General features: G+C 32.2%; 1 protein-coding gene across 2 annotated transcripts in view; it reads right to left on the bottom strand.

The window, feature by feature from the left end:
- Positions 1-18,241, bottom strand: part of LOC106458329 (nephrin-like) — a 91,789-nt gene that overhangs the window by 22,024 nt on the left and 51,524 nt on the right. Inside the window, exons 4-9 of one of the 2 annotated variants that reach the window (XM_022384507.1) lie at positions 13,872-13,982; positions 13,487-13,690; positions 9,258-9,551; positions 5,893-6,183; positions 2,773-3,060; positions 176-475 (exon numbers count right to left, since the gene is read on the bottom strand). In XM_022384507.1, the coding sequence (XP_022240215.1) occupies positions 176-475; positions 2,773-3,060; positions 5,893-6,183; positions 9,258-9,551; positions 13,487-13,690; positions 13,872-13,982 (1,488 nt within the window). The remainder of the gene's footprint in view (positions 1-175; positions 476-2,772; positions 3,061-5,892; positions 6,184-9,257; positions 9,552-13,486; positions 13,691-13,871; positions 13,983-18,241) is intronic. The other variant, XM_022384508.1, reaches the window with a different exon arrangement.

Below are 18,241 nucleotides of genomic sequence, written 5' to 3' on the forward strand. Positions count from 1 at the left end.
TATTTAAGACGATACTGTTGTTACGATGGTTATTGAAGATTTTATTAACACCCGCTTTTTATTTCACTGATATCACTTATATATATATATATCAAGCATTCGTTAGTTTAATAAATAATATCATTTAAGAAATTTACATAATATATCCAGTAAAGAAAAGAAAAAAAATGTTTACCTTTAAGTTCTTGAGTTGCAGGAGTTGTAGTCGCAGTAAGTATGATAGTGGCACTCCTTCCTTTTGAGTTCGAAGCGTAGATCACAATAATAAATGACGTAGAAGGAGGCAGATTTGTTGCAAGAAATGTTGGTGATCTATTTTGAGTCATGTTCAAGAAAACCTTTTCTTTTAACGAGCTGTAGACTTCTAAATGAAACGATTGGTTGAGCCCCCCATCGTAGCCTTCTTTACAACGCACAGAAAATCCTCTCGCTGTGATATTGAACAGGATACAGTTTCTCAAGGAACTAGGTCGGCCTGTAAATTGTTTGATTTTTACGTATTAAATGCTTATATAAAACCATTCTATGGGGTATTATCATGGTTTCTTTGCTTTAATTAAGATCTTATTTCTTGGCCTCAACGGTAAGTTTGAAGGCTTATAACGTTAAAATTCAGGTTTCGATACGCGTGGTGGACGCAGCACGGATAGCTCGTTGTGCTGCTTTTGGGTTAACAACAAACAAGCTGATTCCATTATGGCTGAACTAATGATCTAATATTAAAAAAAAAGACTTACATTTTAAATAATTCATTTTTTTCCCTCTGGTTGCATGAAAAGGGAATCCCAATTTTGTAAGTAATTTTATTCTTCCAAGTTCCTTAAATTAAAACTTTTTTTGTGTCTAGTCCTTGTGTAACTGAAAATTGATCATAATTCGCGAGTTCGATTCTCCAAAATTAGTTTCACTAATACCATGATATACTTAAAAACAAACAAAAAACTATTAATATTAATATTAGTTTCTGATCATAGCAAGCTACCCACTTAGAGCAAACTAAAAAATCAAATTGGTAACGAACATAGTTAATTGTATATATTGTTCTTATGTTCTTACTTATTAAAATTTAAATGCATTGTTTTATCCGTTGGGTACACTCACTGTTAACGAGATTTTCGACCGTAAACCCAATAATAACTAGGAGGATCGGCCAACTTAGAAGATTTATGTTAGTTCTAAATCCAAATATTATTAAGCTAACAGTATAAAACAATATCTATACTAAAAGTATAAAAAAGGAAAAGAAACTTGAAAAAGTAAAAAAATAAGAAACAATAGATCTATTAAACGTTCTAACCAATAGAGTTAATGAAAGTGTTAATAAATAAACAATAGATTATACTTTATTTATGGAACACACAAACACTAGATACTGGTTTCAAGAACTGTCAACGATTTAATTAATGAACAATGTAACATCATTATGCTCGCTTATAAGTAAAACTTCACACAACTCTACCTAAAAACGTCTTACGGCCAATGAAAGTTCATAATAGAACTTCGACGGTGCAACTTTAGTAGAGCGTGTCATATGAGATAAATTAGCTTTCTTACCTGTGGAGTTTAGTAGACCATTAGCAATAGTAAAGCCAAAAACTAGTGTTTATGAATATACAATATAATAAGTAAAATTAATAGTTTTAATCGAACGTTATGTAACTATAATATTGGTTCTGTAATAAAACATAACAACGTGTTAAACGTGCTGTGACTTGTATCTAGTACAACTACTCCCACTTTAACTAACTGTTATCACTTAGAACACACGTGGAGGAAACAACAAGGAGAAAATAAATAAAGTCAACTATTTTGTAAAAGCCAAAATGTAGACGCGATAGGCCTCGAGAAAATTCAATAATTAATAATAAGATTAGGAATGAAAGATACCATATGACAATTAAAATGTAATTACAGAAAACTAATGTAATTTAGATGATGTAATATCATATTACATACAGAAATGTCATATAGCTAGAATTAACGTTAATTCTAGCTATATAACAGTTCTGTATGTAGTATGATATTACATCATCATAGTTAATTCTAGCTGTATAACAGTTCTGTATGTAGTATGATATTACATCATCATAGTTAATTCTAGCTATATAACAGTTCTGTATGTAGTATGATATTACATCATCATAGTTAATTCTAGCTGTATAACAGTTCTGTATGTAGTATGATATTACATCATCATATATACTTAATAAGAACTTGAACGAACGGAAAGTATAACAATTGATTGTGGGTGTTATATTGCCAAAAACAATATCTAGAAACAATTTTTACAAAGAAGCACGACTAGATATTTTTGGGTGATAAACAAATATATATTATCTATATCAAAATGACCACCAAGTCCGAAATACTGTATTTTTTAATATCTTTAGTTGGTTGGAAGCTCACACTGTTCTTCAACCAACGGCTATAGATGTACAATGATTGATCAGACTTTTACTCTCCTTGATTTTAAATTTTAATCCTGTGGTATACGTAGGGACAACTGGTAAGATTTCTCCAAAATATTCCAAATGTAAGCAAATAGGGACTTTTAAATATATCTTGTTTGTTTGGCTTAAAACAAAGCAGCAGAGGACTATCTGATGTGCCCATCACGAGGAATCGAACTCTGGATTTTAACATTGCAGGTCCGTAGACTTACCGCTTTCCCATCAGAGGACTTAACTATGTCATATCGTAGTTAGCAAACAAATAATAAATGTAAGTTAAAAACCCAGTATTCAAGAAAATAAAAATGAAGTTTGTACACACCTACAGATATCACATTAAAAATACAAGGTTCCTTTTGTTCACCAACGATGTTCTTTGCCCAACAGTGCAATATTCCGTAATCAATATCACTTCTGGGTCTATATACCAATTCACTTGTGGAGCTGTTGACAGAAAACGAATGGATTTCAACCATTTCTAGAGAATTATTTAAATTCCAGTAAAACTCAACGTTCGATGGATTCGCATCAACCTGACAAAGAATTGTGGCGCTTTCATTTTTTGCAAGTCGATAGCTTTTTTCTCGGGTGTCACTGCACACTGGAGTAACTGAATAGATAAAGAAACAGATAGCCTTTTAAATATATTTAAATTATTTACGCATTTCACACAACATTTATTCTAAGAGTAAAATACCTCAGCTAAGGCAATCTTTGAAATAGTACACAAATGCCTAAAACGATTATTTCTAGTAAATGCACATATTTAACCAATCTTTTTGTTTAAATCACCCATTGAATGATGCCTTTGTAAGGACTATTTTAAAGAACGTAGGCATCTACCTTGTAATTTGCTTACTAATAGTTAATTTGAAAATTAAAAGATGTTTATATAATATCACGCTTCAAAAAACAACCTGACGGAATTTGTGAAAATTGCACATTTGGTAGATAAATTAAGTTTTCAGCTAATTTCTGAATATTTTAGATTTGACAAATTACCAGTACAAATCTCAAAGATCAATTGTAGTTAACATGCGAATTTTTTTGTTTTTTATTATAAATATTAACTTCAATCAAACTAATAAACCCATAATTAGATTTTGTAAAATAACGTGATAAATTTTATTCAATTAATAAAAAGATATAGCAAATCAAAGCTTCCGGACTATTCTTTATTTGTTGAATGTTATATGTATATTTTTCAAACCCTTCAATAACTTAAAATTTAATATAAGTACACCTAACAAATGTAAGTTGGAAAACAACTTTTATTACCGTGTCCTCCTATCTAAGAAACTACTAATTATATCTACGATGTTGAACTAACGTAAAATGTAATTTATTCTTTAATGTCTTTATTGTTTCAAGAATATTAAGGTAATTATATTGTACAGTGATAAAGATTAGAGTTTGCGTTTATTAAAATTTCTTTACAAGATGAATATATTTTACTCCAAATTTAATATTTTTGTTTGTATTTTTTAATCTTTAAACATTTGTTCCCTTTTGTTCTTGCTATTATGGTTAACTGGTAAGAATAGAATTAATTGAATTTAACTGATAAAAAGGAATAGAAGTAATTACATTAATTGATAAGAATAGAAGTAATTAAATTAATTGATACGAATAGAAGTAATTAAATTAATTGAGAAGAATAGAAGTAATTAAATTAATTGATAAGAATAGAAGTAATTAAATTAATTGATAAGAATAGAAGTAATTAAATTAATTGAAAATAATAGAAGTAGTTAAATTAATTGATAAGAATAAAAGTAATTAATTAATTGATAAAAATAGAAGTAATTAAAACAATGGGGAAATGTAAAGCTTAGAACATTAATGATGTTTTTGGATTTATAGGATCGACTTTGAATTTGAAAAATTAAATAGAATTTAACACATTTAATTTTTGCAATTAATTTTCTTTGGCTTGGATCTAAGTACGAAGAATGTGCTAACCAGTAATTTGTTTATGTAAAGCTTTGAAACTTCATTAAAATGTTGAAGGTCATTTCAATGATGACGTTAAGTGAAAGAAAAATAATATTTCTAACTAAATCTTCATGTTTAGTCAAAAATGAGAATTAATTCATATTTAAATTAATAGTAATTGGTAAATTTAATCTTTTTACGTCTGATTTTCTTTCTCTTTCCTGAAATAAAAATTCAGTAGTGCCTGATAATAAATATACGATAAAATAAGACAGTTGACAGACACTGCCTTAATCAATGATTAACGAGTAAAGCAGCTCTTTTTAATATACTGAAAGTGTGTACTGATAAAATACATTTTCCCGCAAAGAGTTTTTCAAAGTAATTCAAAGTATCTGTTTAATTTAAAAACTAAAATATGGCATTACCTTATTCCCCCCTCTTTTCTTGATTATAGAAAAAAAGAAAGGAAAAATAATACGTTTTTTAAAGAGTAAGGTTAAGCTAGCCTTTGTCATTTTAAATCAAGAATCTCTTCACCAGTTTCCGAAATAAATAAGCATTAATTTTTCACAGTAGTTACGAAAACAAACAGGAGTTAGTTTTTTCTCCTGTATACTGCATCAAATGACCAATAACCTTGATTAACTATTGGCTTCAACATTTCGCAGTATTATTAATTGTTCTGGGTTATATTTATTCGTTTGCCAACGAACAAGCAAGTTAAATTATTTTAGAAATATAAATTTAAGATAACAGTGCTAAAACCGTTTGATGGTACTCAAAATGGTTCGTTCTGTAAAAGCAGCTGTTTCGACAAATGTTTTTCCTGTTTGAAATTTAGATCATTATAACTAGTATGTTGCTCAATACAAATATATAAAGACGATTTATATATTTTTTTAACGACAGATCTTTGAGGATCTTACCCTTTATATCGTTCAAAGACAGTTCATTATTAGGACTAATTCTAAGATGTGAATCTATGATGATAAGAAAAAACGAATTAACCGAATTTGGTGCCGTACTCTTGGAATTCGTTATGAATAAAATGTGATGTAAAAAATAGTTATAATAAATAATGCAATATATTTCACTATTAGTTTACAGATTGTCCGAAGCCTGGTTCTCTTATTTTTAAAGAAAAGCTCATTTGAAATCATTCTTGAAAGATTTAACCTGTATAATTAATTAGTTTCTGAAGAAGTATACGTTCACGTGTCCTTGATGCATCAATAGACTATTAACAATAATCTATGTGATCTTTAAAAGATTCGTTTTTACTTTTGTTATATGATTTATTTTCACAAGCCAGTAGGATATTAAACAAGATCTGAAATACCTAGCTATCCAAATCGATTGGCTCCATTATCTGTGTGAAATCAGAATGTTCAATATTTCAAATAAAGGAAAGAAAACTGTCCGATAAGATGATATTCAAAATCTGAAAATTAATGAACCAACAATGAAGTTATGTAAGCTAAAACATACACTCCAGTAAACTTACATTTCAGATTGATTTCAACTTCATTGCTCCTTCCTGAGCCTTCAGTGTTATATGCTATACATTGATATTTTCCACGTGATGTTATTTTGATATGCTGTAAAACTAAACTCTGGTTGCTGATAATGATTCCTTCTTCCTGTTTGTTTTTAATGGGGATTCCCTCGTGCAGCCACACAATGTCATCAACCCACGGGTTCGCGTGGATGTGACATTCGAAGTATACGTCGTTTCCTTCCATGATCGTATCCAGTTGTATGTTTGAACCCAGTTTTAAAGAAACCTCTGGAACATCTCCGGATAAAACAATAAATATTTACGTCAGCAAAATAGGTCAGTTTTACTCTTATTAATTATAACTTAATTAAACTGGTCAGGATCCTGAGTTTGGTTTATTTCAGGTAGAAAAAACTATTTTTTTATTGCAAAAAAAATATAATATACTTAATTCAACAACGTCAGCATTCTTATAGTTTTTAGATGAAGCAATAATAATAACAACTTACTTATTTTAAAATTACATTAAGCTACAATTTAATTGTCATTAAGCACAAAGCTACACGATGGGCTATCTGTGCTCTGCTCACCACGGGTATCGAAATCCGGATTCTAGCGTTATAAGTCCGCAGACATACCGCTGTGTCACTGGGGAGCTTAAGCTACAGAGAGATCAAAATAACTTTTTAATAACCGAACAGTTTCAACATCTTAGTTAAGCTATGATTTCAGTTGTTTAATACTTCCATCATGATTAGGATCGAAATGCCTATTATTTCGCTACTCCGTCTAATTATTTATGCTAAGAGTTATTTATTATTTAAGGTTTTACGTGAAGCACTTTTTAAGTCGCTTTTTTTTTTGGCCATTCAGTAAATTCTTAAAAATGTGAGCCAGCAACACTTTCTAATTCCTTCATATTTTATTTATTATTTGATAACAATAAATAATGCATAACAGTTTATTTTCTTTCCGATTTGTAAAAAAATTCTTACGTGATACACAAAAAAGAATATTATTTTCGAAATCTGCGTAGCTGAATTATGGAAAATCCGTTATTGAAACCAAAAACAACATACATGAAGTTTAAATTCGCAGGCCTGTGTAATTTACGTCTGGTTTGAAATGATGAAATATATATATAGTGTATTGAATAAGAAACTACTGACTGAATATTAGAAAATTTCACAATATGAAACATTTGTACAGTGAATGTTCTCTAATATTAAAGTTGAAATAGTCTCGTAATTCAGCATATGCCAACTTAAATAGTTAATACAGACATTGGTATAAGCAATTATAGATAAAACACAAATAAAACTATTAACCTCAAGCAGCATTCATTTAAAATGTTAGATATCCTTCTGTAGTTTGAATTTAATTATGAAACCGAATACAGAAGATTGGAAGAACGTTGATGAAACAGGGAGTACGTAGGTGCTCCAATGAAATTCAATGTGTTATTAGGCTTTAGTAGTAGACTCAGGTGAAACAAGACATCATAGACAGATGGTAGTTTCAATACGTCACATTCACTCTCATTTCAATCGAGTTGTGGGTTTTTTAACAACATATTGAATATCAAGGACCGAATAGATCCACATCGTAATGATTCTAGGAAAGAGCTATTTATCAAACATGTGCGGTCCTCGTGAATTACCAAGAACCCCCTCTTCCACCCCACCCCCGAATGCTAAAGAAACCAGGTAACGATTTATCACCGCAGTAAATTACAATAATTATGGTGTCCGTGTACTCAAAAACACCTTGAATGATTAAAGCTTCGTCATTTTTTTTCGTAGAAACCTAATGACGACCATGTGAATGTCCATATGTTTATGTATATGTTCAACGTAATGTGTATTCCCAACTAAATTCAAGTGTTTTAATGCGTGTGACGTCAACGAAATGGCGCGTAGCATCAAATAGTATAAGAAGTTGATTTTTTTGTTTGTTTTAGAGCTTGACGTGTTAGACAATCTATTCATAGGTGATAAAGCAACCCTAGGATAGAGCAAACGCCTACAAACACAGTGTAAATAATACTAATTTTTATCTTAGCCTGAAAATAAAAACATAATTTTTTCAAAGAAAAAAAACTGGTTCTGAGAAACTTTGACCGTCGCCTGAACATTTAATAGAGATTTTCTTGTTTAAATACATACAACGGTAAGCTTTAGTTTATTTCTTACAGCGCTCAGTCCACCACAATAAATTGTACCCCGGATTTTAGAGTTGTAATTCGCTAAATTTATCGCTGACCTATCGGGAAAGCTATGATTATAAGATACTCTGTCAGCATTTTAACAAATTATCAAAATAACTTCAACTATCTAACAGTATTTTTATGTGTAGAGTTGTGTCGATATATAAGTTATATATATTCTGTTGTTTTTTGTTAAATTTTGCGTAAAGCTACTCGAGGGCTACCTGCACCAGTCGTCCCTTGTTTATAAGTGATATACAATAGGGAAGGCAGCTAGTCAAATCAGACGCCGCTAAATCGTGGGCCATTCTTTAACAATGAAAAGTGGGATTGACCGTCCCATTATAATAACGCTTCCACGATTGAAAGGGTGAGCCATGCCCCCCCCCTTTTTTTGCGGTAACAGTACGCGAACCACGGTAATTAGGACCCATAATTCGGCATACACTGTGAGGGAAGTAATGTGTTGAGAGAGGAATAAGTAAGGCTTAAGAAATTCTGTTCGATACAGAATCACGATTTCCTCTTTCCAGACATGAAGCCATTCTAATAATTATAAGGTTTTATGTCCTACTCAACGGTCTGATAGGGATATTTGCATATCCCATGATTTATTGGTTTTGTTTTTATGAAACGTTTGTTGTCCTAAGATGACTAGTTCGTTTAAATTAATAACAAACGTGGTATTTGTCTCTGCTGGTTTCCTTTTTACGTCATCGCATTTCGTTGAATACAAGTGGCTGGTATTTAGAGAGGATTAGAAACTTTGATCAAAACTCGTGTAAAGGAACCGACAACAAATATACATATGTAATGTCTCTCGACCCACCCTTTCCAGACACATAGTAACACCTACATATATATATAAATCTCTAGAAATAACGTACTGTATCGATTTATTAGAGATAAAGTTATAAACAAAACTAGAAACACTGTACAAGTTTTACACTTTATTAAACAATGATTTGGAAATACAATGTTAAGCCTATATTACCGATTTCGTCACGGTTTCGCTATAAGACTGGTATGTAGTATGCAACCTTTATTTGTAGGATGTTAATAATAAATATATAGACGACTCAAAGTAAGTCAGAACTAATCTTCGTTGCTTTACGAATAAATAAATAGTACAAATACGACGTGTTCAATTTGTAAAGAAACTTACAGTGAACGTTCAGGATCCAGCCATCTTCTAATCCACTGTTAGGGATTAAGGGATTATCTGTTCGGCACGACAAATAGTGGCCATTATCTCCTACTTCAGGTGTGAATGTCAACTTACTGATGGTGTAATTTCCTTCTCTCGCGATGGTTGCAAACGATGTCAGTTTTTTTCGATCTTTCCACCAGTGGATATTTGCTGCTGGCCGTGATCCAATAGAACGACACAATATCTGTGTTTTTTCTCCCACCGATAGGGGACGTTGTGGGGAGAGTATTTCTACCACAAAAGGTCTTACTGAAAAACAATTATCTACTTTTACTTAAATGTTCTAATGTTTTTGAAATTGGTTATCATTTTGCCAGAGTGTTTTATTTAAAAACGCTACTGAAATTTTCTGTCCAAAATATTTTTTTTTTCGATGACATCCTTTTGGAGACACTAAGCCTTCTCAAGCCAGTCAGTTTTTATACCAAAGAAATATAATATATAGTAACATAATGTTACCTAACATTCCACATATCATCAAATATGATCGAAAATAATGTTGACATTTTCAGCTACTTAGCAACAGTTTGATGTATTCAACTGTGTTAATATTTTTCTATATACAATATGCACTGCTCATACTGTTAATCAAAGGTGTAACCCAAAATAATTTATAGTCAGATTTCTCCATCATGTACGAAATATTTGTGAATTTTCACTTCTAAATAGAATAGGAACAGAAGTAAAACAGCGTAGTAATGAATTTGTATGAGAAATGAAAACGTATGATATTACCATACTCGGTTTCAAAATATCTTTAAAGAAGTCTAAAGTATTTTACTCACCACACGATATCTTATTTCGATATGGATATACGAGTTGTACACCACATGATATCTTATTTCGATATGGATATACGAGTTGTACACCACATGATATCTTATTTTGATATGGATATACGAGTTGTATTGTTCTTCATTTATTTTGATATCTGATCAATACAAAAACATCAAAGTTTTAATAACAGAGTCAGCCATATAAGGATGTGGTATCAAAAACAAAGTCAGGTTATATATGGATGTGTTATCAAAAACAAAGTCAGGTTATATAAGGATGTGATATCATTAACAAAGTCAGGTTATATATGGATGTGTTATCAAAAACAAAGTCAGGTTATATAAGGATGTGATATCAAAAACAAAGTCAGGTTATATAAGGATGTGATATCAAAAACAAAGTCAGGTTATATAAGGATGTGATATCAAAAACAAAGTCAGGTTATATAAGGATGTGATATCATTAACAAAGTCAGGTTATATATGGATGTGTTATCAAAAACAAAGTCAAGTTATATAAGGATGTGATATCAAAAACAAAGTCAGGTTATATAAACAACCAGTTATTGTTATTTGTGAAATTCCAAGCAAAAGCTACTCGAAGGCTTTCTGTGGTAGCTGTACCTAATTTTTAATGTGATAGACTAGAGGGAAAGCAATAGCCAACACCACCCGCCGCCAACTCATGGGTTATTTTAATCGAAAAGTGGAATTTGATCGCTAATCTTCAACACACCCAAAGAGTGGAGCGAAAACGTTTTGGCGGTAACGGGTCTCAAACCCCGGTACCTCTGACTCACATTCTGGTACCATAACCATTGGACCACGTTTGGACTAACCCCATAAAAATATTGTGTAAAAGTAGATACGTGAAACAGAAAACTTTGGTGCCCCCTTCTATATTACTTGCTGCATTAAAAATAGACTATGTAGTCCCTATTATTTCTTGTTTAACTTATCCACTCTTACTTTACATCTTCAGGGGGGCTTTACTCTTTTTACTCCTTTTTTATATTACATCTTTATATGGCCGACCTCTTTATTCTGACTCGGCTGTTTCGTACATGTAATATGTTCTGGTCAGATAATTAATTACAAAACTGGATAGAGAAATGTATCATTTTAAGTTAAATGCGCTAACATATACATCTAATACGAGTCATCTATTAAAGTGTATTACATTCTCGTGTTTTTAATTTCGAGATACATGCTAAGTAAACCGATATTGCATTAATAAGTAGATTTTAGACACATTAAGGAATAATAGAAAATTTCGAAAATTTATCTCCAGTACTTGTTGGTGTATATTTTGTTAGCATGTTAATAAATCAAGGCGTTTTTAACACTTTAACTATCACTTAGCATTAAGCAGATTCATATCATTAGGCAGTGACCCTACGATCTGATAAATTGTTCTATGGGGAGAGCAGTCGTTCTAGATAAAATGTCGATATAATCAGTTAAATCAGCAAGTAATTTAAGGCTGTTTCCAACAAACTATCCTACCTGAAATAGGTCACATAACATGTTTAACCTGGGTTTGTGCATCATCGTTTCAACACATTTTCACATTAAAGGTCACACAACATGTTTAACCTGGGTTTGTGCATCATTGTTTCAACACATTTTTACATTAAAGTCACCTAACATGTTTAACCTGGGTTTTTGCATCAATGTTTAAACATTTCACATTAAAAGTCACAGAACATGTTTAACCTGGGTTTATGCATCATTGTTTCAACACATCTTCACATTAGATTAATATCTGCAAGAAACCAATTAGATTGTTTTGTTATCTTTGAGTAGTTTAATCTTAGAATTATTTTTTTCCTCTTTATTTATGAACTCTCTAAGATGATAATGTAATAGCACATCAGGATGAAAGCTGGTAGAGAATTGAGTAGGATTTATATATCGTGACTTTAGTGTCTAGGAGCTTCGTAATTGTTTTTTGCTTATGAATATACTAAAACTTGAATGAGTACAAGGAAGTGTGTTTTGTTTTGGTCGTACATTTGAAAACGCATCTATTTTTCGATTCCTCCTTTCATCCTTTCAAACGTGTGTTTTATGGTCTCCAAAAATATAGGTACTATAAATCTCTTAGACCAATAAACAATGCCTTTATGAGCTCTTATTATTGTTTATTTATTATATATTTACAATTATTTCAAAGCCTTTACGAAAATTAGTTAGCTTTGAATCATCAACCAAACTTTGTAAGGGTTATTTCAACGATATAAACGCAATTAAACGAAAGGCGTAAATACTGAAGTACGATACATTTTCGGTACGTTTATTTTAAATCATAAACAACAAAAGAAACAGAATGACACAGAAAATAGTGTTTATGTAAGAAATGCCATGATATCGTCATTGCACTTATCTTGATGCAATATTTTTCTGTTTGGTTTACAGATTTGGTAGACAGTTCATTTCCTTAAGAAAGATGCCACACGGCCATATTAGATATCATTATTCGACATGAATTAATAACCATACCCATTTTTTGAAGAAATACATAGGCTCAGCCTAAACAAATAGCAGTTTCACTGGTACTTCTACTTAGAACTTTGCATTTTTTTCATAGGATTTTTCGTTCTTCGTTTTCGTAGTGGAACTACAAGTAACCTTCATTTTGGAGGTCGTTTTTCTCCGCGAGAATATCGATTGAATGACGTGGGTTTTTATTACGCTGGGAACATCCAGAATAAACTATAATGTTTGGTTAAAATTTCATCTTTCGGTCAAGAAGAAGCTATGTTTTCTCAGTAGACGAACAGTTCAAGTTTATATCATTTATAGAAACGATTTTACTCGGTCTTTTGTTTCCATTTAGTGTCTTTCACAACGTCCAAGTATAATTTAACGTTTTTTTTTTATTTCAATACATTTTTAGAAAATCCAGAAAAGTCTACTTAAAAACAAAATACAGGTTTAATTCTCAAGTAATCTTTGAAACTCAAACTTAGAGTCTAAGCACAATTATCAATTGTCGTATCTCAGGAAGAGTGTATTTTGTCTCTGTACTCCAATTATGACTATGAACTTTGTAGAATATGTTTAAAAAAAGTAAGTGCTTTGATATTCATATTGCACATGGAGTTTATAAATATATAAAGCAACTCAGTTTTAAGAATATTAGTTGCAATATAATCAATTAAAATCAAGTTATTCAAACTGGTAGAAAGTGGCTTTTCCAGTCGTTGAAGGGGGAGACATTAAAGAAATGTTTCATCAAAACTCGATAAGAAATGATAACGAAATTTAATTAACAAAACTCTAATGTATGTACATACGTACATATATATACGAACAGACGCCGGCAAATTTTACACGTCATGATGATTAAATTTTATAATATTTATTTGAATAACATTAATTATATTAAACCGTAAATCTACTTACAGTACATATCCAAGATTACAGAGCTGGTGACGGGGTCTGTAATATTAGAATTTGATGCCTGACAGCTGAGCTCGGAGAAAAGGTTTTCTCTTTGTAAGTTCTTGATGAGATATTCGTTACGAACCGTGTCGTGGTTTGCAATTGTAAACGTGTCATCTACTAAATTTGTGTCATTCCACCAAGTTACTACCGGCCTGGGTTTTCCTACAACCGGAACATCAAACAGAATATTTTAAATTAATTCTTTATTGTGATCTGCGGCAAGGTTTTAGTGGACTTTATGGTCGAATAAAACAGGATAGAATTAATTAGCAACAGATCGTATTAAACTCTATGATTTATACAGCCATCTGAATTGAGATAGAGCAATGATGCCTTCTCTTACCACCCTGAGCCACACACACAAGGGTTAATGAGTCTCCTTCCTGGAATGGTCCAATGCTACCTTGGATTCGTTCTTCTTTTTCATTTAAAACAAATATTCGTCGAGGTGGCACTAAAAAAAAGAGAGAAATAACAACTATTTAGAATTAAATTAATCTAAAAATAGATAAACGCAAATTTAAGCCATTAAATCACTTTATTATATAACTTATGCCATCAATAAAACAAGTTTAATAAAGTATATTAACACTTGGTGGAATTAATTATGTCAGCAGATGCCGCTAGGCGAAGAACATAGTTACTTAGTTGTTGAGGTTGGCACTTACCTTATTACATTTTCGTGTTTGTAGTGTATATACAAAACATCATTTTACCGATTTTGTGAAGTGCTTATATGAAGAGAGAGAGAGAGACGCTGCTCTGTTTCCCACTACGCTCTCAGTTATACCGCACAGAAGGGAGCGAAGTAATAATGTAACGTAGTGGAACAAATATAAAAAATATCTAGAACTTTCAAAGTAGGTGCAGCTAAATAATTAAAATATAAGTTTCTGGTTGTAGCACTGGTGGACGCGTACTACTGAATATTATTGCTTATGTATATGTGTTTCTTGAATGCATGGCCGGCGCGATCAGGCATGCGGCATGTGCATTTACAAAACACGTCGCACTGGCGCTGCTTGTATGCATCACATTTTAATCAAGGGAATTAAATAGTTTGTTTGTTTGAAGTTAAGCACAAAGCTACACAATGGGCTATCTGTGCTCTGCCCACGACGTATCTCGAAACCCGGTTTCTAGCGTTGTATGTCCGCAGACATACCGCTGTGCCACTGGAGGCTTTTTCTTTTTTTTTTTGGAATTAAGCACAAAACTACACAATGGGCTATCTGTGCTCTGCCCACCACGGGTATCGAAACCCGGTTTCTAGCGTTGTAAGTCCGCAGACATACCGCTGTGCCACTAGGGGGAACAAGGGAAATGACAAAACGAGCACACAAATCTTGCTAGATGAGTTCGAAAATTTCTCGGATAAGAATAAAACATGAGCATGATAATATCTCATCTTATTTATATTTTCCTTAGCTATAAAAACATTAAGCTGGAAACATCGCTAGTCTTTACAAAAAAGCTACCAAAATAAACTTAGCATCAACTATTATCCACAGGATTGTCACATTTCAAAAAATGTGAGGTGAGTTGTTTATTGGGTCAATGCGTTGTGTGTACGTGGATCACAGAGTAGAAAAAACATAGGTGTTGTGATATGTGTTGTAGGCAATAACAGTAGTGGAAAATCGGGTAGACAACGAGGGTACAGTGTTGATGACACGTATTACCTTACCGTATTTTAATTAACTTAGCTGGAAGACACAAAATACCTCATATTACTGCCAATTATTGAGTAATTTTTACCATCACTTCACACATTGTCCGTACATTATCGGTTGAATATATTGATTTATCGTTGTGTGAATTATTCACGATATTTTGAACGTCCATCAATTCGCACATTGTCCGTATATTATTGGATGTACTTTCTAATTGACTATCGAATGCATTATTAATGATATCAATGAAATGGAATGGAGTGGCACCAGTATTTCGGTTATGTGTTGTTTGTCGACACAAAAAAAGTACAAAAATACTCTTACGAAGAATTTTATTAAATCAAATCAGGAGCAAATCGTTGCTGGTATGAAGCAAAATCCTCCAATCTCATATATTAAAGTTCCAAATATGGATTTGTTAAAACAAGCCATTTGATTCAGTACGATTTGTTTGTTTGTTTTTGAATTTTCGCGCAAAGCTACACGAGGGCTATCTGCGCTAGCCGCGCAATCTGAGGGTCGCGGGTTCGAATCCCCAATCAAACATGCTCGCCCTTTCAGCCGTGAGGGCGTTATAATGTGACGGTCAAACCCACTATTCGTTGGTAAAAGAGTAGCCCAAGAGTTGGCGGTGGGTGGTGATGACTAACTGCTCTCCCTCTAGTCTTACACTGCTAAATTAGGGAAGTCGAGCGCCCTAACCACCTGACCATGCCGGGCCGATTCAGTACGAACCGTTCTGAAGAGCAAAATTAAGCCTGAATTAAATGAAAGTGTGGGGGTCTATAACTCGCCATTTAAAGACCCCCCGTTAATATTTAAACACACACTCTTCTTGAAGATGAATTACGCCCCAAGTTATATTTTAGTCTGTAACAGAAACTTGAAGAGTATGACTAAGACATCATCTAGATAGAAAGTTTAACACATATATTTCCAAAATGAACTGTTACACTGATTGTTTTATCGATCTCTTCATGAACTGGATGAACTAATTAATGTTAACATCAATCTAGTGTTCTAGTGCTGCTGTATTATAGCAACAACAGTAAAAAATAGGGAAAAGGAAAAATATAAAGTGTATTTAGCGCGAAAATACACAGAATGTGAATTTTCATGAACACTATCACACTATCCCCGTCACACCAAATGTGCTCGCCCTTTCAGTCGTGGAGGCGTTATAATGTGACGGCCAATCCCACTATTCGTTGGTAAAAGTGTAGCCTAAGAGTTGGCTGTGGGTGGTGATGACTAGTCGCCTTCCCTCTAGTCGTTCACTGCTAAATTAGGGACGGCTAGCGCAGATAGCCCTCGTGTAGCTTTGTACGAAATCCATAACAAACAAACAAATTTTCTTTGGTTGTTAGTAAGCACAAAATCCACAATGTGCTCTGCCCACCATGGGTATCAAAACTCAATTGATAGCATTATACGACCGCAGAGTTATCGCTAAGCCACTAAGGGGGTCCGTTTAAGAAAATGCACGTTCGAGAAATTACGAAAAGTAATCCGGCGGAAGAAGATACAACGTCCATCAAGTTTCATTTTATTCCGAAGTTTCAAAAATATTTTCAGTGAAATTTAAACACAATAAGAAATGTTACCTTGTTAAGAAAAACAGGGGGGCAATTTCCACATAAATTAATGAAAGCTTCCCACTGTGCAGTATATCATCTAAGGAAAGCCAGCACCGGTATAAATAAATAATTAACAAGACAAGTGGAGAAAAGTATTAACCTTTTCCTGAATATTTTGTCACAATTATCTCGATGAGTGATGTATTAATCTAGAATACATCCTATAACATGTACTTATTTTTCGAGAGCAAGTCACTTCGATAATAAGTGCAATATTAATATAAAAACTAAAAATGTTTATCTTACAAGTACAAATATTTTCAATGGAAAGTTGTTGCTGTTGGGCCATTACAGGCTCCCTTTTACTAGAGTGCATATTACGGGAAGCGAGGTTAGTTTAAAAAGGAACCTTTTCAGTTTTTCACATTAACTTCAGTACTATCTTGTATTAACAGTTTTAACTTGTGCTATCGACTCAAAGATAAGATGAGAATCAGAAAGTAGATAATGTAACGGCAATTTAAAACATCTAGTGATGATTTTTTTACGCTATTATTTAATTAATTATACCATTAAACACAAGTTTAGATATAACATGTTATTTTCTACTTTATACAATTTTCTTATACTTCTGTGTAATAATTAAACGTCAATCTAAAAGGTATAAAACCGACTCGAATTTTGAGATATTTTAACGACTGACGTTTTAAACCACAGCAGGTCGATCGCGGCTCAATAGTTAGCTGAGAATCCGTGGTTCACATCTTGTTACTACTACAACAACAACAATATAAAATTCCACTTCTCTTGGAGGTGGGTGATGTTGACTAGCTGGTTTCTTTGTTATCATTCACTGCTAAATTAGGGACGTTTAGCGTTGATAGCCCTCGCGTGGTTTTGCGCAAAATTCATCAAACGAACGAAGAAAAATATCAATCAAGTCTTTATAAAAGTTACCTAGCTCAGTCGTAAACTTGCCTGCTTACAATGGTAAAAATCCAGGATTCGATCTCTGCAGTGGGCATGTCAACACTTTTAGCCCATTCTACAGTTTTAACAAAACTCAAAATATATATAAAATATTAACTTTGTTGCACGTAAACAATGAGTCAATTGCTAGTATAAAATATTAAGTTTGTTTAACGTAAACAATGAGTTAATTGCTAGTATAAAATATTAAGTTTGTTTAACGTAAACAATGAGTTAATTGCTAGTATAAAATATTAAGTTTGTTTAACGTAAACAATGAGTTAATTGCTAGTATAAAATATTAAGTTTGTTTAACGTAAACAATGAGTTAATTGCTAGTATAAAATAATAACTTTGTTTCACGTAAACAATTGCAATTATAAAATATTAACTTTGTTTCATGAAAACAATTTGTTAATTGCTAGTATAAAATATTAACTTGTTAATTGCTAGTCTTTAAAAGGAACTTAATGTAAGTTAAGATATAAAATAAT

The sequence above is a fragment of the Limulus polyphemus genome, unplaced genomic scaffold, assembly GCF_000517525.1.
Source record: "Limulus polyphemus unplaced genomic scaffold, Limulus_polyphemus-2.1.2 Scaffold446, whole genome shotgun sequence".
NCBI lineage: Eukaryota > Metazoa > Arthropoda > Merostomata > Xiphosura > Limulidae > Limulus > Limulus polyphemus.